General features: G+C 40.6%; 1 protein-coding gene across 1 annotated transcript in view; it reads right to left on the bottom strand.

The window, feature by feature from the left end:
* Positions 1-400: 400 nt before the first annotated feature.
* Positions 401-23107, bottom strand: part of BACH2 (BACH transcriptional regulator 2) — a 614689-nt gene continuing 591982 nt past the window's right edge. Inside the window, exon 7 of the mRNA XM_086926645.1 lies at positions 401-14223. Within this exon, the coding sequence (XP_086782771.1) occupies positions 13744-14223 (480 nt within the window). The 3' untranslated portion in view covers positions 401-13743. The remainder of the gene's footprint in view (positions 14224-23107) is intronic.

Below are 23107 nucleotides of genomic sequence, written 5' to 3'. Positions count from 1 at the left end.
CAATAGGCAAGGCATCAGTATATAATAACAACCCATTCGCAGTACATGTGGCTACCTGGCTCCTGTACATAGACGACGTCTTTATGGTCTGGACCGGAGGGGAAGATCAATTAACCATCTTTTTCAATTGGCTTAATTCCAGAATGCCGGATATCCAATTCAGTATATCGCAATCAGCCCACAGCATCTCCTTTTTAGATGTGGAAGTATATGCCGATAATGATGGTTTGGTAACGACCCTTTATAAAAAGCCCAAAATCTCTCCTTCAAAATATTTTTCGATTATGCTAATTGGAGAAAATGGCATCCTAAGGTAATTTAGAAACAGTACATGAAAGACTTAAAGGGAAAGCTGATCTATAGACAAGCTACGAACAGGAAGGGCCCAGAGTGGAGCAAATGAACGTACAATACATAATGATATGTCTTTATTTCATCAACAGAAATTGTGTCTAGACAAAATTCAGTTAACACTAGCAATTCAAATGAAGGAAAATCTTTTTTTGCACAATACTGTATTTACAATGAATAAATGAAGTTTTTAATTCATTAGTTGATAGCAACATATTTTTTCCCAAAAAGGTAAAAACTCTTAGTAACAGAATAAGCATAAACATCTGTTTCATTTTTTACAATAAAAACCACAAGAAACCACAGTCACCTAGAAAAAAATAAGACAAGCTTAAGAACTAGTACAATAAAATGATGCATTGTATTAAGTTACATAAATCGCATAGAATCTGTGTAAAAAGTATGTAGAAAAACACCTGATGTAACCTGTTACAGTCATTGACCAGTTATGAGAGGTACGGAGGAGTATACAGGTAGATATGTGTGAAAACTGTCCGTGCTGTTTAACCAGGGGAGAGAGAGGAAGGAAGTGACCCCCTTGCATACGATGAATAGAACCCTGTTTCGAAAGCGGCCTCTGGAGCTTGTAAGGCAAAAGAGAAGAGAAGAGGTTCTCTTGGACACAACTGGTTCTGGAACAAACGGGCAAAAACTTTACGTTGACTCTGAAACTGAGGATGGGGTCTAATCTGCAGTCGGCACCAGAAGGTAACAAAATAACGGGAGATCGCCCAGGGGGGTTCGTCTTGCCAATGATAGATAAAGGAGTCTCCTTCTGGATCAAAGAGCAACCTCAGAAAGCAAAAAGTGTTTTCTTTATAATATTCCCTCTTTATGTTATAAGTAAAAAAAAATTAAGTAACCAATCCCACCATGACTGTGCATACCAAAACACTTTTCACTTTTGGCCGCCGGAGAATTTCACTCTTGAGAATGTGAATGCAGCATTTTTGTCAAAAATGTTCCCTCTTCTGCTCTCCAAGTCATATCTGAGATTCTGCAAAGTGGGTGCATGAGCTGCTACTTGTTCACTTTCAAATGATGCATTTGCCGAAAACAAACCCCCAAATGCTGCTGAACATTACATTACAAAATGTTATAACAGAAACAGAAGGCCAAAATGTGATTACAGAAAAAATAGCAGTAAGTGCTTATCGCACATGCTTGCCATCTCCTTGTTCACACCGGCATATAACAGTGTCCTTAATTTCTGTAGAAGTCACAATAAAGAATTTAGTATCAAAATCATATTCCATAGAAAAGTGAAGGTTGGGGAAAACTCCCCAAAATTCAACAGCTTCAATGTTTAGTAGCTAGCAGCATTCCAGTCCGCTTATAATGTATAAAAGGGGTGGTGCAGAAAGGAGGCAAGTTTCAATTCTTGAAATCTCAAAAGGAGGGAAGTTTCAATTCTTGAAATCTCAAACAATGTTTTGCATCACAGATTAGTTTCAGGCAAATCCAGTGAGCACACAAGGGGCAAACCAATTTCCACTGTTAAGCCATATGGCCTAATTTATTTGGCGGACGAGTTTCTCCATCACAAATGTGACGGATATCCTGCATCCCTTATTAAAAGTAACATATGATACAATGCACTTGTAATAAGGCGTACAGGATATGTGGCATATTTGTGACAGAGTAATCCATCAGCCAAACTCTAAATCAGGCCCGTAGTCAGTTAACTTAATGGCTCATATGCTTTGGATATTACTAATGGAATTTGGATGGAAAATAAATGACCAGAAATGTTAAATAGACTAGAAGTTGTCTTTGAATCAAATGTTCAGTGTCTAGCAGGTGCCACCTCACGTCTACCTAATCAAAAACATAGTAGGGACTTGCCACCTCCATATACCCTTCTCAGATTTCTCAATAGCTTGAAAACTGAAACCTCTACCAATCCATTCAACTTATTATTTCACCATGTAGGGCCTTCATTAACTATCAGTCCATGAACTATTCGCAAAACACTCTGGTGGTTATACAGTGCCACCCCTTGAGATGCAGGAAGTCCTCTGACATCGGAAGACAGACTCCCTTGATCATTGAAGAGGTTACCACCCCATCTGGCCAGCTCTTGGTCAGAGTCTGTTCTAACTAGCAAAGCGTTCATGGGAGACCATAGGGCCATGAACAGGACAAAAGAAATATTCTGAAAATTCTGCACTTAGCTTTTGTGCTGGAAAGAAAGAGGTCAACAAAACTATATACACATATGCATTGGGCAGACTCATCTAATTTATTTGTTAATCTTTGAAAGACACACCTAAATCTATTAGTTCTGAAACTGGCCGACAAATACTAGGATTATACAACTGAGATTATGAATCTTACCTCCGCTCTCCCCTCTCCCCCACTTTTACCATTGGTTAAATGTGGGACCACCCACCTCCGGCCTTATGTCAGCCCTTACTTAAACAGCATTATTTCGTTCACTTACTGCATAGAATTTCTTTTAGTACCAGTGCATCCTACAGTGGAAGGAGTTGGTGCAGTGTTTAAAGTAAAATAAGTTTACTCCTTTAAAGAAAGCTTTAATTCATAAACTCTTAAGGTGAAACTTAAGAGCCACATTCAGAGTTTTGAAAGTGGAGAGAGTGCGCTTATCCTGACATGAATATCAGTTTTGGAATTCAAGCACCTTTTGAAAAGGTGTGTCCTGCCCTTCTTAGGACAGTCAGCTGCTACAGGCCAACAGTCAGTCACACACATGCATGCCCTCACCCACACATACACATACTTACACACACACACAAGTGTTTTTATATATCCATTATATACATGCATAGCACTGGCAGTTTCTGCTGAAATACATTTTTGGCAACCTGAAGTAGGACCTCAAATGAGGCACTTGACATGGAATAAGGATGGAAGGAGTTGCCCTGCCAAACGAGAAGCTTCTCAGTTTATAACCTAAAGAATTATCTTTTAATGTCCTCGGCAGGGCAAGACATGATCCTCGTCTGGTCAAATGTTCACCTGCTCAAAAACCTGATCGTCAAATTATATTTTAGCAACCAAAAAGACTGTAGGAGTTATTAGTTGTATATGACATTGGCAGAGCGGCATACCATTGCAAAGGTAAGTGCATTCAACAGGTCATATCATTACTGAATTAGTCTATTATTTACACTGAATACAACATTCAAAGTTAGAAACACTAATGAATAAATATTGTCATCTGAAATAAATAGTTGCATACTCTCATAGAACAGAGATGATGATCTTCATCTACAGTATACTGTGTTTCTACAATGCAGAGAGTTGCAAACAACAACATTATCATTAAGACGTACACTGGCGGCGAGGCTCTCAAATCTGACTGACCAAACAGCTTGACATGAAGCAAGTGTAAACATGTGTGACTCACAAAAGTTTTGAGATGTGATCATGCAAGGAAATAACCAATCTCACTGCCATATTTTCCCATATAACATATGTTAAGACAGTGCTACAATGTTCACGTTTTATAGCCTCTGGAGAGATGTTACCCATCACATGTTTTTAAAACACGTACAAAGCCATTGCTCCATAGGCCTTTAAACAACTAACTATATGCACCAAAAGGGAAGATATGACTTTATACACCAGAGAGAAGTCTATACAATTTATAATGTTTACATCCCGAGACAAAATTTCTTGTACATCATACCTATTTGTTAAACTAAAAAACGTTCCCCTCACACACTTCTACTTCATTTGCCACGTACTGTGCACTACTTGCTACTGTTCTGAGACATTAGAGCCCTCCATTTTCCACATTAACCACAATCTCTTCCTTCACATTTCCTTCCTGTGTGTAACTTCAGATTGCCCACCCTTCAAAACAATTTGCTGAGTTTACTAAAATCAAGACATTTGACTAATTTTATGTTTTTTAATATGCATTGTGGCTCAAACAATTGCCTTAATCACAGCATGCAGGCAGACATCTTGTTCTTGTCCTTGTCATTACAGGAGTCCCTTCATCAATAACTTTTCCCCTTTTCTACATCCTGATCGGTTTTGCTAGAAAATGTATACCAGATTAAAGAAAGAAAGTGGGGACACAGTAACTTTGCCACACTCATTTGGAAGCTGTAACATTCAGTCCCCGAATGAGAGATGGCTACAGTAGAAAAGGCAATTGCTTCCAACTTTAGGATTTATCTGTCAAAAAATAACATAATTTGTTTACCTCATCTTGTTTTGCCAGAAGCGTTAGAAATAAGTTACACCTTTATGACTTTCCCCTAACATGTATCTAACTTCCTTTGTGTGTTTTTTATTCCTCCTCCAGTTTTCAACCTTATGAGTCCAACTAGCTATGTGCTACCAATGCATAAATGGAAATGTATAGTAGGGTTAACGTGGAATAATGCATAACTGCTTGTCTATAATTTGTAATTACCTTAGTACTACAGTTCTCATACAAGTAGGTATGGAGGGTATGCACAGAAGACCATATAGTAGTCAGAAAACCTTCAACTAAAAGAACAGACCTGGTGTATGCACAAAATCTCTATATGTTTTTTCTTTATGAATCTGGCAACAGATTAGCCAAAAATTATTAAAACATTCATGTAGAGAACACACTATTACAACCATCTAATACACTATAATCAAAATCACAGGCAACTTTCATATTTCGAATTACTGCCACAAATAATTACACTGTGATCCAAGATGGCTCCCATGATAAAAAAAAGTAATTAATATGTGGAGTTGTCACTGTCAGTGAAAGTCTAGATACTGTAAATCAGAGACAACGGCAAGAAAAAAATCAGGGCATGCTATTGGTGTGGTAGGGGAATTGAGCCTTCTGGTCAATCGACTAACATCACCAAAAAGTACAACAAAATGTGCAAACATCCTCCCAGTGATGATGGCAATAAAATCCCCAAAAATGAAAGGGACTGAATAACATACTTTTGTATTACATTTCAAATGTCCACAGCATGTTTAATGGACATTTGACTGTAATCAGAGATGAGTCCAACACTTTACCGAAAAATAACAAGAGCAAACTTTGCATTTTTAACACATTTTTCATTTACTGCCAACAATAAGTCTTTTAAAGACTCCACTTAATAATCTGCCTTTTTAAAGGCTTTTCTAAGACCTTCCTCACTGAATTGAGAAGATGGATACAAAGTTTCACCTCAATTGAGCTATTGACAAGCATTTAAAATGTTGCAGAAATGTTTAAGTGCTAATTATCAGAATTGAGAGACAGAATCACTAGAAGAGAGCAATTTATTCATGGTCATATGATGTGCCAAGTGTCAAATCTGGCACAGGCATCACCAATTCGCAACTTCACACCCAATGTGGTAATATCTGGACCGAAATACATGTGCTAATTTCTGTTTGCAAAACCCATCTACTATCTCTGAAATTTTTCAAACTGTTTTAGTCAATATTAAAAAGATGGTCAAATTTCCCACGGTGCAAATTTTGGAGTTCAGTTGTAATATTTTTACCCCATATTTGTTCTTACTCCTGGAACACTGCTAGGACACAGGGTGTAGGTATAAATGCTACTTAAGGTTTTACCTAAGGTACCTAAAGCTCCTTTTGCCACAAGCACTTCCTTTATGTCCCTCATTGTGTTTTCAATATTTTCTATATCAATTTATTCATGTACCCCAAAATTTCTGTGGACTTTATAGCAGCCAACATGCATCAACCAAACATAAAGCGGAGCACAACATTGTGCACATGACATGGTCAAGTGCAGTGCCGAATGTTTAGAGACTGAACTCGAAAAAGGTCAGCAGGGCAAAAGGATGCAGCAAGCCCAGCTTATTTGTGGCTATTGAGCTCTATCAAAACTTTATCACAGGAAGTTAGTCCATTTAATGGAAATCTTGTAGGAAAGAAGGCATTTGTTCTTGGACAATGTAATGCAAACTGATCCCATCAAAACTAATACGATTTACTTTTTAAAAGTCCAAAAGTCCTGTCAGAAAATGTTTTATTTTTTGGGATAAACAAGTACATCATACACTCCACTGAGAAATTCTGCATGCATGATGCCAGACCACAGCCAGAGTTCATCAGTGTTAAAGAAGCACCGTAAATTAATATTTCCAGGTATGCGTGACTGACACAACTAGCTTAAAGAAATATTTGAATTTCAGTGCAAAAGAATGCACTTGTTAAATAGTTACGTTCAATAATTTAATTTTTCACTGGTTCAACTGGAATGTTAGATAAATCATCCCAATTGCTTGACAGTGCTTCAATTTAACTTAGATGGATCTATTTGATACTGAAGAATTCACAAATAAAGACATATTTTCCAGCAACAAATGAGTGATTGTATGAAGAAAAAAAACGTACCATGCACTGATTATTATGAAGAAAGCAGTATAACGAGCACCAGCAAGAAAATTCATGAGAATGTAATCCTTACGCTAACTCCTACTCCAACCCCTGTTGTTGCACCTAACGTTAAAACAAGTCAGAGCCCTATCCAAAGACCTAGCCACTATATTCCTACCCCGGAGTTTAACTCTAAGACTATTGAGATTTGTAAACTAAATCTAAGACTACAATGCAAACATCATCATTAACATAAAACACTTCTTTAGCCTATTTATTGTTTTCCCATTAATAAAACTACAAATTACAATTCCTAATATTCATCTGGTTTCATTTTCTAATTTCTGTTGCTTTCTTGAGAAAGGTTCCTTCATTTTTACATAATGCCGATTTAGGTAGGTGATAGTGTGAAAGAAAAAAAAGTTTTGTTTGAAAAAAACACAAGTGGAAAGAAAAAATTCTATTCACATTATAAGAAACATCAAAACTATATTCAGGCATGGTGGAAATCCGAAAACTGCTAAAGAACTGTGCTGTGCCAAATAAAAGTAAAATTCTTAAACCTGTGGATCAATTGCAATGCATATTTCTACACACTCTTTCCTCAAAGTTATACGGTTAACATTTTTAGACTGAAATACAAAAAAAACTATAGCAGCATACATTCGAACCTGAAGCTCAGAATGTCACATTACAGAGGAGCAGAAAGTAGGGTATTTTGCTGCAGATTTAAAACCGTCTTTGCAACACTATACAATTTTTGGGTGGCGTGACTGATTCTCTCATTGTGAACATTCTGTGTTTTAAACTTGAGACAACATGTTTATTTCTCTTCTTGGAGAAATAAACATCCATTTTGGTTTACATTTTTTACAGGAGCATCCCTCATAGATGTTTTGCATGGATACTTTTTAATTTCTTATTAAGGCTTGCCTACATCATTTTATTGTCAGTTTTACAAACGACAAACAGGACACTTGCAAATAAAGGTATGAAAATCAGTTTTAGGAGGTCATTTGCTTTGTGATTATTTAAAAAAAAAAGTTTTGTGTTCAATCGCAGAGAGAGCATTATAGAAATATAATGGGATTCTGATCTGCATGGTGCTTTAAAATCTACACTACAGCTTTCCGAGTCAAGAATTTGAATATATAAACCAAAAAAACAGTGAAGGAAAATCAACAATTGGCTCCCACAGGTTTAAGTCTCATTCTGATTTTTTATAGAAGTCTCAAGGAACTCTATGAGTTCTCTACAACACTATGGTGTTCTAGGAGTACACACATGTGTACAATTTACTTATGCAGTATTACCACCAGGTGGAAAAGTCTACATATGGAACAATGACACCGGTATTCACCAACACATTTAAATTATTTTTTATGTGTTTCTCGCAGTGAAAATGCCTTTCAAGGAGGAATCCCTTCCTTTTCGCCTCCATTAAATATGGGGATATTTCCTCCCATTCTCACTCTGGAAATGCACTTAGTCCTATTCTTTGACAGGAGGATGTTAGGGACATGTACAGGGTGAGAAGTACTAGCAAATGGATTGTGCATACAAACCAACTTACGTATGTGTGAGTTTGCTGGTGAGACCCCCCTGCCAAGTCCACAGAACTGCCATGGACACTAAATCTGAGGATGCAGGATTTCTGTCAAACTGGCATAATTTCCCAATCCACAGATCTCAATTCACCACTGTGAATTATATGAATCACTATTGGGGTTCTACACTTGTAATCAAATCTATTTTCACATTTAAACTCAAATTAAGGGTGTAACTATCTTTATGAACTGGGTCTTAGAGAGTTAATTAGGAAATTAACCATAAAATGTCTACAATAAATATCTCATCAATTGACTCTTTCCTAATTTCCTAGTTTATTAGGTTAATAGGACATCAGGTATCTAAGTGCTTCAGAGTTCTAGCATTGACTACCAAAAAGAAATAATTTATTTGAAACGTATTTTTGCTTTAAAAAGTGCTGAATTGTTAAAGTGATGTGGAACTTACAATAGAGTAATCTGGCTGCAAATCGAGAGAGTAGTGATGATATCTGTAATGCTAACTTGCGTTGTGCGCTATGCGCTACTCACTATGACCCTAAGCTCATTAGTATAGGCCATGATGGTGATAACTTACAATGTGATGCATTGCTTATCAGAATTCACCTAAGTGCTTTATAAGGATTATAGGAATGGGGAGATGATCCTATGGAATTGGAATGATGAATAAAAAAAGCACCCACCATCCACAGAGATCACAGTAAACCACGAAATGTGATTGTAGAAAGACATACAAGATGACAGGCCCCTGTTGGAAGCAAAACTTGGACATTTTTCAGATAAAAAACTCTGGAATTCCTTTAGGTAGAAGAAAGTTACTGGACATTGAGCAAAGTTTTATATCTTTATCTTTTCGGATACCATGTGCATCAATACTGCTTCACGTTACGCCTGGGTACATAGGTGAAAAGAAAGTGTTGTCCAGAAACCCTTGTATTCATAGCCTTTTTGTATTAAACCTTTACAGCACAAAAAGACACTGAACGTTTTTTATTGTGTTTTCAATTAGATTGCTAAAGAGGATTTTACTATTCACAAGGAAGATTCAAAGCTTGAATTTAAGAATCATTATATTTGCCCTTGAAAAAAAATTGAAAACATTGGCTTTAATTAGGGAAATCTGCAAGCCCTGGCTATTATCAATCATCTTCTGGTGTATGGGAGGCAATGAAAACAGGAACAGAGAACGAAGAAAACTAAGAGCCTTATTTACATTCTCAAGGGTCTGCTCCTTATCTTACTCTTTTTTAACGTTATTTATTTCCTTGACCTCCTCTAACCCCCCTCTCCAGCAAATAGTAGACTCTGGATGGGCTAAAGGTGAGATGTGGAGTCAAACCAATGATGTGATCAAAGGTCAAAGGTTGTGTGATGTCCTTTCCATGACCCCTCACATGTTGGTGAAAATGTATCGATACTAATAACTCTGTTTGACCATGGTAACTTGACTTTTCTTCTGAATCTGTTCACTTATGAACCCCATGAACAAAAGTAACCATTTTTAAATAAATGAAGGAGACAAGCAGGGATCCTGGTGCACTCACAGCAACCACATTTACAACTGTGTGTACCTACAAATGAAGATCATATCCGTATAGAGCATAACACAAAGATAACATAAAAAATAACACAATGTTGCATTGCCCAAAATAACACACCTTACTAAACACATTTAATAAATTAATCCTATAATACAAAAAAATAATAGGGTTTATTCTACAGCATCTACTGCGATGCCGGAGTCGTATGATAAAAAGTCAGCATTATAAATACTAGGGATCCATTGGGACTTTCACTGCACACAAGGTTTTGCTGTCATTTTGTTCCAGAATCAGTTTGAAAAGAACTTCAGTCTATTTTTCCTAAATCAAGGCACCCCTCGAAACAGCGAAGACAAACAGATGATGGTGCAGTATTTACTGCACAAAGTGAAGCAAGCTCAAGTGAAAATGGTGGTAAAAGATAGATGGCAAAAGCAAACGGATGAGGGACACAGGTGACAGAATACTGGCCGAGTCTACGGATGCAGGCGGCAATGAAAGATGCTGCACACGTACAATCTTCTATGCTAAATCATTTTGCTCCTACTGTCCAAGCACTTACAATCCAATGCATTGTGTTTTTTTTTTATGGTAAAAGGTGCTATGTTTATAAAGTTGGCACCATAATCAAAATTGCAGTTTTTGGATTCTACTTTATGGTTTAGGATTTAAGCCTTTTCTTGGCCTGCCAACAAACGCCTACAAGAGCAAATTAAAGTCCGACCTTCTATCACATTCTGCAAAGGTGCCTCCCTCTAGCTGCCATAGTAACAGTTTTGACAGATGCATGGTTCAGGACAGTAAAACCGCATATGTTACATAGAACCATGAAACAACTGCACAGTGAATGTTCTTTAACATGCTTGAATGCAAATATTAGTTTAAGCAGCAGTTTCAATACATGGCCCCACCAACCAAAGAAACAGAGGAAGCCCAGCTGCCACATCCAGTTCATAAGCACGCTACACCAAAAATAGACATCCAGGGTGATCCACAGAATAACAAGTTGGTATCTTTCATTGCCATCAGCGCAGGGCCAAGTCTATCAGTTGCACTTGAGTTGAAGGACAATCAATATTCATATAAGAGAGCTGGCAATGGCTTTCATCATCCGTGAAAATAGACTACAGTTAAGGAAAACAAAAATAATCGCCAAGGATTCCCGCTGAAGGTAATCTTAAAAAACAGGTAGGGGCATTTTAAATACTGCATGAAAGGCTTGCCATGCGTCTCCCGCGTCACCGTCGTCGGCACTTCAGGCTCTGGTGTGATTCACATTTTAGATTTTCGAGGCTAGCTTGAAACACCAGCTGACTGATCCTAAAAGTCCCCTGCAAAACATAAGACCCGCACCACAGTAGGAGAGCCTAGCATTATTAGCACATTCAAACAACATAACACAACTTTTTATAAATAGCTTATAGTTGATGACTTGTTTAACTTTTAACAGTTTTTTCAACCATTTCTTCCTAAGAGCATGATACTTAGCTAGCCCCTCTCCCTTCTCCCTTCATCCTTTAGCTAAAACCATAGATTTAAGCGCTGTTGACTTTCTCTCCTAGTAAATACATTAATGGCAAGATGACATTTGAGGCATAAAGTGTTAAGAGAGAATCAAAAGCTGCCCATACGTTTTTCATTGCTAACACTTCTTTTTGTGGAATCGGATACACTTATTTTGAATAGTCCTTTCCCATGCCTCACTATCTTTTGGAGACAGGAAATCAAATTGTTTTCCAAATAAAAAACAAATGAACAATGGTGATCTGGACCGGTGTGAAAATTTTCAGTCAGAACCGAGAATATTTTTAAATGGTGCCCTTGTAATAACACCATTATCACACATGTTTTAACATGCAAAGCTAACGTTCAGAAACACAAGTCTCGCTCCTGGAAACCAAACAGGCCCGCTTCCTTTGATTCTATTGTAGATGCGCAGTATGGTTCCCATGATCCCAACTGTCCAACGTAGAGTGCGGCATCTGCTGCGACAGAAGCATACTGTACCTTGGTGGTCCTCTCTTCCTTAGTGGCAGGTTTGTTAGAAGAGATGCAGTGCAACACTGTTGCCAGACAAGGTGGCTCACAAAACAAAATTCAATCTCTGAAGGGTGGAAACGGATTCCTCATCCACGGGAAGACGCTAGTGCCCGGAGTGCCGGGGTCGAACGCTGGGAGCAATTTGGCTTCATGTAAACACAGAAACCCACTGCCCTTGCCAGCTACAGAAAAAAAGCTGTCTTACAGGTTATCTTGCAATAGGCCGAGGCCAATGGCAGGCGGTGAGAGGCACCCAAAAGAAGGGCACAATGACAAGAACTACCAAGCACCCATTGCTACAAAAACAGTGGGCCTAGAAAGCTGTATTTCAACCTAATCAGAACAAAATATTGTATTTTTCATTTCAACTTTTTGTGCCAGATTCTCACATATTTTACTCAGAGATTCTCAGGAGCTGACTGCAGCAACAGAGTTTCAAAAGACCTTTCTGCCACATCATTCATAAAGGTTGTTTTCACAGCAAGATGGCAGAAGCTTACAGTCTTTCATTAGAAAAACTCCTGTTTATTTGGCTCTGGCAAGAAATGCATCTTGGAGAAGAAAGGAGGTAAATAAAAAATAGGCTGGAGTCTATAAAGTTGACTAGCATCTGAACAATGCCCAGTTTAAACACAAGCACATTTTGGTCCTCAGTGTTAGCTTCAGTATATTGCAACCTCAAAAGCCTCACTGGAGGCAGTGGAAAGAAGGGTGCCCGGGCTACTTGGCCTCAAGGAAGGCAGATGTTATACCCCCTCCCCCATCTGGCCTTCAGGATTAGCAGGGCAATGTTTCTGAATAGAGAATCCATCCAGCAAAACAGCTGCAAAAGGCATGACGGGTTGCCTTAAATAGGAATACAGATCATTATGGCATTTTGTATACCACTAAGGGTCTAGAACCAAAGCTGTGGTCACGTTTTGGATTACAAAAGGGCAGCATGGGAGGACAATGTTCGACTGTTTATGCAATGTATGAGGAACCGTCTATTTGGCAAGATCCAGCTCGGTCTAAATAACTGTCTCCTGAGTGCTATCCTATTGTTATAGTTGCATTGAATGCTTTTGTACAAAGTACCACATTTCATTATGTTTGATCCATGGAAGTTACACCTTTTCTTAATAAAAAACAAAATAAAATGTTGACTCAAAATCTCAGTGCATGTGGCAACACTGACCACTACTGTACAGTTTATGCCAGCTAATAACACCCAAAATGTTCAAATGGCACCCTACGAATAGCTGGGCTAAAAACTTCAAATAAGTATCCAACATGAACTTTTTTCATAAATAAGGACAAAACGAATGATACTGATGAGCTGTGGAAAACAGTGACCCAAACCATAGCAAGCTGCTCAAGTCAGTAATAGCATCAAAGACTAAAAAGATGAAAAGGGAATGTTAGAAATTGCCCATACAGCTGAGATTCCAGTTTCAGAATGAGAATATTAAGGGAAATGGGGGACTTTGCATATGGTGCAAGATATTTAAACTATTTACAATTTAGCTATAAAACTTTGATGTGTGTATACGGTCTTCCAAGAAAAAACTGAACATTCAGAAGAAATTCCTGAGATAGGGTTGTGTGACATGGGTCACTGAGAATAAAAGCTGCTGTAGGGTCCTCAGAAGTATCGTGTCCAACCTCTGTTAAGTTTTGAAATTAGCATACAAAACAACACACACAAAAATGAAAATAAAAAATGCTAACAGTGTTGCCACTGTTGATTCCCTGCCGGAGCAAGGCATAGCACCATTGTGAAGAAAAAGACTCCCCACTTTGACGAGAGGAGGGAAATACTTAGACTCAGTATTGCTGCTAAGACCATTGTAGTGTGCACCAAAACTGGTTCACTTGGGCAACAAATGAACACGTCACTGGCCGAATGCAGGTACCCCCCCTCCTCCTGACTAGGGGGGACATCAGGTCAGTAGTCACGAGGTGAAGCCTTTCTCGGGCAGTTCATCTGTTGTACACTTTTCGGTCATTTCCTGGCAGAAGTCCACCGTCACTGTTTGGCTGTTCTGTTCAAGAGATAGTCCCCTTTCCAAATATGTCCCATGGTCAATGCCGTCCAGCCTTCGCCCTGTTGTACAATGTTCAGATCCATCGCTGGGCAGCCAATGTGCTCCAATTTGCATGGGGTCTTGTTCAGAGCAGCACTGCATACTTTCTGCAGGAGCTTGGGACCCTAGGCTTTGATCGGCTCCGGAGGGCGAAGAATTGATACTGGAAGCAGCGGGAAGATCCACAGGCCGGAGAATGGGGCAGTATCGGTGAAGGGCTTGTATCTGTTCTGGGCTTTGCATATCTCTACATACTTCTTGGGAAAGGCAGGAGAAGTTATCCAGCAGTTCACCCATACATGCTTTTAACTGGTTCCTCTCTGTTAGCAATTTTTCTTTTTCGCATACCTAAAAAGAAAGAAAACATTTTTAATATATAAAACATATGGCTGTTAAAACAAGGCAAAACAATGAATGATCATATCCTTTTTTACAGGGATACATTTCAAGATATAGAGATGACGATAAACAACTGAGTCCCAACAAAACCCCAAAATACTTAAATCATTGCTTTAAATATTTTGAGACCTGTGATCCACATATCTATACGTTTAGAAATCCATTAGCATAGTACAAAATATTCAAAACAGTCCTTCAGTAGCACTCTGGATTGTTTTACGCGGGATGAACAGAAGTTTACTAGTTAAGGTTAAATCCCTCTCCGCTATTTTTGTTAGCTGATTGTTCTTGAGAACTAGTTCTAGATAGAGTGAGCGACAGCTAAGGATCATTGTTGGACTGTACAGCTTCTGTACTCTTACACTGAGCTTTTATATCCCAGACGGTGAGACATATTCTTTTTTCATATTTTGGGGATTTTCTGCTTATCATCTGACAGTCACATGAGTGGGTATTGATATCTCTTCTCCCATAGCTGACAAATGGTACCAAGACCTGTTGGAAAGCTACTATTCTTTCAGACTAAGGGTGGGGTGGGTAGTTATTTTCCTGTAAGGATGCATGTCAATATTATTTCCCGAAGGGTTCTGTGATGCTTGACTAGTTTAACCCCTTGCATGCTGCCGCGATTCCACGACTGTGCGGAAAAATCGCGAGTGGGCGGGTTTATGACGGCCCCCAGCCGTCGTCATTAGCACACGAGCGCCGTAATGCATGACAGATGGGGACCGTCATCAGCATGCAAGGGGTTAAGAACTATTCACAAAGCAGGCCAGTTGTTCCAAATTACTGGGTGTTGGAAAGCGAAACTGAGACAGACTGGAAACAGAAGAGACCAGTATAGGGAGATGGGGACATGGGCACCTGGATAGGGACAAAGAGACACTGGAACAGGAAGACAGAGGCAAGGCAGAACATTGAGACTGTGAGACACAGGGGTTCAGACAGGGATACAGGAAGAGCAAGGCAATGGGTTTTACACTGAAAAGACTTTGGTCCGGCCTACCCGGACTGGCTCGTCTGTTTTAATTGTGTTGCAAATTAATTTCTTATCTTTAGGAGGCGTCACGTGTACTGCGCTCTGGGACAGGGAGATTCAGGAACCAGGGTACAGATACAAACCAAAACACAGATCAGAGAGATGCAGCCTTAAGGTTAGACATAGGCTCGCACTGGAACAATAAGGCATGGATGATGGATGACAGAGGGAGATGGGGTCTCTGGGACAGAGACCCTCAGCCACTAGGAGTGGGAAGTACTGGCCTTGGGACTGAGATGTGGCAGAGTCTAGGAACCTCGGGCACATATGTTGGAGAGGGTGACACGGACTAGAGATACAGACACTGGACACAGCATTAAGGCAACTGGAACAGAGATAGATGGGAGAGTTAGAGAAAGCTAGATCGGCATAAAGACAAATGTCAAGTCCAAAGAAGTAAGGAAATAAAATGAAACAGGGCAACAGGGGTGCCAAAATGGGAAAACCGTAGCTACTTTTAACATAACTACATGACACACTGACCCCACATACATGGGTATTATGGAGGTTTACAAGATCCAACACTTTTTCAGAGCTTCGGAAACCTATTATACTGTACATATGGTGTACTAGCCAACCGTAAATATATACACACACACACACACACAGAGGCATGTGTACAAACACACAGTGCTGGTAAAGCGCACCAGTGAAAACTATCTTGCAATGTGCAGCAAAACGTATCAAGGCAAAGGTGAGTTTACACTGAAAAATGTCAGAAACATTGTACGTGAAAATTAGGAACTTCGGATAACATTGCTGCTGGCATACCAAAACAAACCCAAAAACTTAAAAGACTTCTACTTAAAAATCCCAAACTGTTGTTCTCTATCCTCAAGGCTTACCAGGAAAACAGGTTGTACTCAATTTTCGTTTTTGAGTGATTGCTAGCCTTTTTTGGACCACACGTTATACAACACGCATGGATAGATTTCTGTGACCGACACACGGCAACTGAACACAAGCTACTGTGGCGGATAAACAGCTTGTACGCATCCAAGATGGCAGTGTTGGCGATACAGTAAAGTGTGAAAATCCCATCCAAGGAACCATGAAGGACGGCTCATCTGTGGTAGGCTGCAAGACTTCTATGATACAAGCCAAGCTGCCTGTAGAAAATGATTCATTTGAGCTATTATACAGATGGTGTGCAATTTCAATGTTGCAGAGTAAAAACTGGCAAACAGACAACACTCATGCATAATGTATCACGCATTTTGATTTGAACATGAATATAAGGCAGGGAAGATTTTCCTCAGAACTGTAATGACTTTTGGGTAGTAAAAAATGCAAATAAAACATCCCTCTCCCAGCTTATTCCTTTTTCTACCTCTGTCATTGGTGGATACTTGTGGTGTTTGTGTCCAAGCCCCTTTTATGATGTAGGCGGACTCACACATTCAGTGTTTGTAGGTGCTGATGTTAGAGAGCCCAAGGCTCAATGCCTAATGCCACTTTTGTCTTCCAAGATATATCTAAATTGGCTTCATTCATAGTCTTCTTTTTTGTAGTTGCCATGCTGTGGAATATCAAGGCTTTGAAGTGTGGAAGCATAGGAGGCCCCTGATATGAATCATGGTGTTGCATAGGCCTAACTCTGTGCCAGTTGTATTAAAAGCCAGCCAGTCAGTCAGTAAAACTTTTTGCGGCCGAATCTGGTCCTAAAATATATCCATAGTTAAAATATCCAATTAAAAAACACATTCTGCAAACAATATAAAACCAGAACAGTACAATACTAGCTAAACAAGCATTTGCAATGCAATAGGTCTCGCATTTACGCAAGTTTGAGCTATTGACATTGTAAATGACAATGCCTTTTATTTTTGTTTTCGTTTTTAAAACATAAATAAATGGTATGGTCATTTACAATACCAATAGCTTAAAGTCGCCTAAATGCTAGACCTATTGCATTGCAAATGATTGTTAAAATATGCAATGGCCACCGCGAAGTGAAAGCCCTACCCTTTGAGGTTACCCAGGAGCAGCGATACCACATAGAGAAAATGGACAATGTGAAGGGGTGGAGGAGAGAGGACAGAAGTAATAGAGCTTGGCTGGGGGTGAAATTAATGAGAAAAATAGACTCTCTCTGGAAGCTGGGCTCAGCCTTCAGCGTCGGCAGTTCCTCGCGCTCCCCTGTGCCTTGGAGTCTTGCGACCGACCAGCCCACACATGCCTCGGGCTAGCTATGTACACATAGACATGCTCACCCCCACTCAGCGCCACTGCACAAACCTCTGTCACCGGAGCTGCCTCCCTCACTCCCCAAGGTACACATAGTATCTTTTGAACTTACCAGCAGTCTGAGACTTCCCGTGACTCAGCTCTGCATACTCCAGCTGATGCTCAGGGGTGTCAGGCCCAGGACAGTGGTGGTGCCGGGGCACCCTGTGTGCAGTTACACCGTACAGAGAAGGGTGTTCGGTGCAGCCCTTGGGATGCTGGCAGACAGACAGCTGATCAGTGGTCCGACAGACGCTGCTTTTCGTCCAATAGTCCTTCTGTCCTCCGTGCTTCATCTTGCATATGCTCTTTTGGTGCGCATGCGTAAAGTGTAAAAAACGCACGCTTACACCAAACGAAGAACTTAAAACTGGAGGCAAGGCACTTACAGAAAACGAATCGTCCATGGCTGCAGAGGGGGTCGCGCACAGCACAAACAATGCAGGGTTGGACCGCTTCCCTGTACCAAGAAACCAGAGGAGGTGGGGCTAAGGCGCGGAGAGGAGGAGAAAGCATGCAGAGAGTGAAAACAAAACACACATCACTGCATAGACAGGTTGGAGATGGTCCACCAATGAGAGTGCTTATCTTCCAGTCGCTAACCAATGGGAGAGCTGACTGGCGTGTGCTCCAGGCGTGAAGGCAGCGTGGTAGCAGGAAGCCCGGCGCGTGCAGTACACGTGACGCCTCCTAAAGATAAGAAATTAATTTGCAACACAATTAAAACAGACGAGCCAGTCCGGGTAGGCCGGACCAAAAAGCGAAAAGGGAGGCAACCCAAACAGCTAATTTCCAATGGCAGCCCACCGTTTACCATAAACGGTGGCACCAGCCAATGGAAATGAGGGGCGGGGCTGGAGGCCATCTTCTCAAAGCCTTGTTCACAATAGATCTTGCCGAACGAGCGGCGCATGCGCTGCAACGCTAGGCGAGACCTAAGAACGGCTTGAGATAAAATGCAATCTTTTGTCGCAGGAATGAAACTATTACTCAAAATCTGGCAGTGATAAGGCCTACATGGAACAATTTGCTTATAGCAATTTAAAAGCACAAACCGCACCCGGGGAACTAACCTTCCATGGATTTCCAGCATCTCACTGCAGGTTTGATAAATTAACTGACCCTAAAACAAACATCAGGGCTATTTAATAGCTGAAGGTGAAATAAAACGTTCCTACATTTACGATGCCCTATAAGGGTTTAAGAAAAGACAGAAAAAGAGGGTTACAAATTTTACCACAAAAATATATGAAATGCAGCAAGGTTTGGTCTGCCTAGCCATCACATGGGCAAGGTGGAACAGATCCCACCCAAAGCACTGCAGTTCTCCAAAACACTCAAAAGCTGCCAGACCCGTCCTGTCCTAAAACGGAAGAGGAGAGACCTCTCCTATTGTGTGTGATCTAGGATCCGGTACAGTCCAGGTTCAACTGGCGCTAAAAAAACATAATATTCCCTCTCACAGCTTTTGCTCAATTCGTTGTGCTGCCTCTGTGTTTTGCAGAACTCCAAAAAGTTATGCTGAACTTTTAATTTGTCATCTCTTTTAGTATTCGAGGGGATGGATGGTGAACAGAGAGGACAATCCCATCACACATAATGTTTTAGACACGTAATCTACCCAGTTAATTGAAAGATCCTTCTCCAAACTAAGGCAGTCGATGATGACATCCCTGCGCACACTAGCATCAGGGTTGAGCCACACACTAACCCACAGCTGCAAAGGAGCCAAATATACATTATCTGAAATGTACTGTAGGTTTAGGTTTGAACGCATAATAAAATTTGAGCTGGGGGGAGATAAAGTAACCTTCGGCAAATTCGATTTTCTTCATCTTGGAAGCGTTATGATGCCCCCAGATCCCTGCACCATTTAGAGCAGCGGAGACACTGAATATTTTATATATTTAGAAGAAAGGAAATGGTCCCTTTCCCTACAGCCCCTAGTAGGTTGATTACTGCGCCGGCCACTCTACTAAGCTCGAGTCATAAACTGTTGAGCTCTGCTTGCCAGGAGCCCATGGAATTAAAAATAATCCCTAGATAAATTAATTTACTCATGCTACTGAGCGATTTACCTTTTACTGTAAGCTGTGCTTTTTTTTACCTGGCCCACAAGCCATATGTGCGATTACCCGTAAATTGTTACAAGATCGAAGCTGCTCATAAAAAAAACTAAGCGGTCCGTTAGCACCCGAAGAGCAATAGGGGTTTGTACCAGTAGAATTGCGGTGCAGGCATATAATCATTCGAGCACCTGTGCATGAGTGCTTTTAGGGATATCTACTGGGGCCTTAATCAGGGAGGGGCACAGTCCGTTAATATAAATGATGAAAAATAATAGGGCCAAAACGCATCCCTTGCACAAGGGAAAACATCTGACATTTCACTTGCTGGGTAAAGCTGGCACATGTTGCCAGAGGCCAGTGTAGGTCACCAGGTGCCCACAGTGGAATGATGAAAATTGTCGGACGAATAATCCTGAAAAGATTAACCACCTGGTTGGAGGAAAAAAACATACTGTCGAAACTACAATATGGCTTCCGGACAGGTAGAGGTACAATTGAACAGGTCCTCAATCTACATCTAATCAAGTCCAAATACATTGATATCAAAAAGCGCAGTCTGTACATAACGTACATCGACCTTACCTCAGCATTCGACTGCGTCCAGCATGACCAACTATGGGACATATTAAATCAATTTGGGATAGATCCATCAACCCTTCTATTCTTAAGGCTTTGTACAGAGAAGCCGGAGCCAGAGTTAGATTTGGACTGAGGGGAGAGTGTTCGCCACGTTTTAATATCAACAGAGGGGTCAGACAGGGGTGCATCTTGGCACCCCTTCTCTTCTCCCTTTATATAAATGCGATTGGCGAGCATCTCAAAAACATCGAGTGTGATTTCCCCAAAATAGGAGGACAACCGATTCCAATCCTGCTATATGCAGACGATGCTGCAATTTTCTCCCAGACTAGATTGGGTCTACAAAAGGCAGTTTCAGCGTTCACGGATTTTATGAATGATAGGGGCCTTAAAGTGAACATAGGAAAATCTTATTCTATGCTAAGTAACAAAGGCCACAAAAAAAACCCATGCCCCATCTTCATTGAGGGCCAAAGACTGGAAACAGTGGAGGCATTCACTTACCTGGGTATCTGTCTACATAAAAAACTATCCTGGAAAGCGGCAATAGAGAAGAGGAAACTTGCTTTTTTGAGTGCCATTGGCGGGCTGCGTGACTTTGCAGGTAAAATAGGGGGAAGACCGGTGAAACAATTACTAACCGTATATAAAGCAAAATGTGTCAGTACTGCTACGTATGGGGCAGGCCTTTGGGGAATAGACAAAAACATCTCACCGATACAAATCGTGGAAAATCAATTTGTAAGGTATCTCCTGGCCGCATCAAAAGCAACCTCGGTGTACCAGATGCACATCGAACTGGACTTACCGTATATATCAGATATTATAAAATCTGAACCTCCCCTTCTTTGGCACAAAATTTGGACTACCCCCAAGACTGATTTTAATAGAGAGGTGATACAAGACATTTTAAATCTGGAAGGGGCTAAACATTCTCTATCAAACTGGCTGGTCTATGTGAAAAAGTTCTTTCTTGAAATTGGGCGCCCAGAATGGTTCACAGATCCTTCGTCATTAGAAAATATTACACGAAAATGCTTAAGAAAGACTCTAATGGCCCACCTGGAAACAGTCAGATGGAATAAACAAAAGCACCGTGACACTATTCTGGCATATCAAAGGGTGACACCACACAAGGGTCTTCAACTATACCTTTCAACAGATTTTTCGTGCTATTCAAGGATGCTGCTCACCAGATTCAGACTGGGTTCTTTCTTCCGATATGTAACATTTCCAACATGTAACGATTGGTCTCGGACTCTCTGCTCCTGCCCTTGTGATACTATATCTCAACAAACTAACATCCATACCATTCTTTTCTGTAAATACTATGGGTTATTGAGAAAAGCTCTATTATTACCCCTACTCAAGAGATGGAATCTCAGGTCGTGTAAACTTGCCTTCGAGCGTTTACAGGAACTCGAAGATAGGGAGGTGATAACTAAAATGGAGCAGTTTTTAAAATTATTGATAAAATTTAGGAATACTTTAGACTGATACGGGAGAAAACAATCATCCCTGTTTTTAATTGTCGTTTTTGTTCACTGCAGTTTTTAATAGTCCTCACACCAATGTTTTTATCATCTTACCGAGTACTGGATGACTTTTTTTAACTGAAATCTTTCTTGTCTTTTTAATTACAATGTTTTATAAACTCTGTATAATAATGTATGCTTATATGATATTTCTCTGAATATCGAATAAAGCTTATTTTGAACCTTTGAACCTTTGGTGTGAACAACGGCCTCACTATTTTCAGACCAAGATTGCGAATATTCAAGCCAGCCTACTTCCCATCCAAGCAGTTGGAGGAGACCATGGGGAGCTTGTTACACCCTAGACCACAGCTTGATTCCTCTAGGGCCCTCGACAGGTTTAACCAGATCTCCATGGAAGACTCTTTTGCAGCAATATGTAATCTTATGTCCAGCTCCCCATCTGACCCGTGTCCCCCTAGCCTCTTGGCCTTGGAGGCAGGTATCATCAAACCTCTGGCTAACAAACTTCTGAATGCTTCTTTGTCATCAGCCGTAGTGTCAGTGCCTAGAAGCAGGCAATAATTCTGCCTCTTCTGAAGAAACCCCAGCCGGACCCTAGCAAACCTAATTACAGACCGATTTCTCTTCTTCCTGCCCTCATGAACGTTTTGGAGAAGCATGTTAATTACCAGCTTTCCCAGTATTTGGAAAGTAACAACTTATTGCATTGATCCCAATCTGGTTTCCACCCCAGTTTCCGTACAGATCCGGCGCTAGTAGAAGATTACATCAAGAGTGCCCTGTATGTCAGGGCGGGGCTGTGCGGATCTGTCAGCGGTCTTCAACACGGTACCCAACTCCACTCTGCAGGTCCGCCTTCAAGCCATTGGAATTAGGGGGCTTGTATGGAGCTGTTTAGCCTCAATCCTAGAGGAAAAAGGTCAGGAGGTATGGTGCCCCCCTTGTTCATCTGGGTCTAGTGAGCTGCAAGTGAGAGTGCCACAGGGCTCGGCTCTGAGCCTGACACTCTTTAATATCTATCTCAACCCTCATGCTTTTTGGCAGAGGCCCTGGGAGCAAAAATAATTTCCTATGCTGATGACACTCGGCTACTATTTTCATGGAGCAGGGTTGAAATGTTTGGGGTTGATAAAATCAGAACCTGCTTAACAGCAGTCTTTTGGGGAGACCCCTCACACATGACCTAGGCTGAGAGCAGAGAGGTTGAGTGACTTCAGTGCACCACATACCATGCGGTGGACATTAGCCAGATAGTATTGCTCATCCTCAAAGATTTTGGAGGACCCTCCCACCCCATGGCTCTCGGCCAGAGGGCGCATGCCCTGGCCACTTCGGGAACCACACAACTAGACATTGGAAATGTGATGATTAAATACTGGCTGATAGTTTCCTATGTACGTGGCCCTCCTGGTTTTTGTGTT

The sequence above is a fragment of the Lissotriton vulgaris genome, chromosome 6 (genome assembly GCF_964263255.1).
Source record: "Lissotriton vulgaris chromosome 6, aLisVul1.2, whole genome shotgun sequence".
Lineage (NCBI taxonomy): Eukaryota > Metazoa > Chordata > Amphibia > Caudata > Salamandridae > Lissotriton > Lissotriton vulgaris.
Note: the sequence above shows the minus strand (reverse complement) of the source record. Positions and strands in the feature narration are given on the sequence as shown.